At 42.1% G+C, this 756-nt stretch overlaps 1 protein-coding gene across 1 annotated transcript in view; it reads left to right on the top strand.

The window, feature by feature from the left end:
* The window catches only part of LOC310794834 (protein NLRC3-like), a gene marked incomplete at its 5' end in the record, with an annotated part of 45,995 nt that continues 45,239 nt past the window's right edge, over positions 1-756 (top strand). The window contains one exon of the mRNA XM_083656887.1: positions 1-13. Within this exon, the coding sequence (XP_083513013.1) occupies positions 1-13 (13 nt within the window). The remainder of the gene's footprint in view (positions 14-756) is intronic.

The following is a 756-nucleotide window of genomic DNA, read 5'->3' as shown; positions in this document are numbered from 1 at the left end:
ATGGTAACCTTTGGTAACACTTGTCCCTCTGTGTCTCTTGCTCCTTCCTTCCTGTCCCGCTAACTCAATCAAAAAACACCAAACCGTTCCAAAACGCGGCTTCCTGTGGTGGTGGCCATCTTTGTTTTGGGTTTTGTCTGACTCTCTGCCCGCCTGACTGACCTACTGATTGGCTGACTGGCTCGCTGTGTGGTTGGTTGGTTGGTTGTCTGGCTGGTTGATTGGTATCCCAGAGGGCGGCGATGTCTCTCCTGTCCGCCTGCCGTCCAACACCTGCCAGTGTTGTTGTTGTTGTTTCACTTTTTTTTTTTTACATTTTTACTTTTTATCCACCTTATTTTTGAAGCCCGGCTGAAATGATTATGGGTGCAAGGTTAATAACTCATTAACTCAAATCAACTCTCAATAACTGTCAAACTAGATAAATGATGAATAGTTTGACAGTTATTGAGAGTTGATTTGAGTTCATGAGTAATTAATTTGAGTTAGTGTGGACCAGTGATGTCACTGGTCCACACTTTAACACTCAATAACTGTCAAATTAAATGACAGACTTCAAAACCGTTTACAGTTTTCTGATATACTACTGATGTTCTAATGATACAAAGCTGGTTGAAAATGGGCGGAGTGTTCCTTTAACGTTTGTTTGGCACAACTCATACTATTAACTGCTGTGGGGTTCCGCATTTCTGGGTGGCAAGTGACGTCACGCTGATTCGTCCTATACTATGAATCGACCATATAATTGTCATTTAA

This window comes from Poromitra crassiceps (assembly GCF_964638095.1).
Source record: "Poromitra crassiceps genome assembly, chromosome: 20".
Taxonomy (NCBI): domain Eukaryota; kingdom Metazoa; phylum Chordata; class Actinopteri; order Beryciformes; family Melamphaidae; genus Poromitra; species Poromitra crassiceps.
Note: the sequence above shows the minus strand (reverse complement) of the source record. Positions and strands in the feature narration are given on the sequence as shown.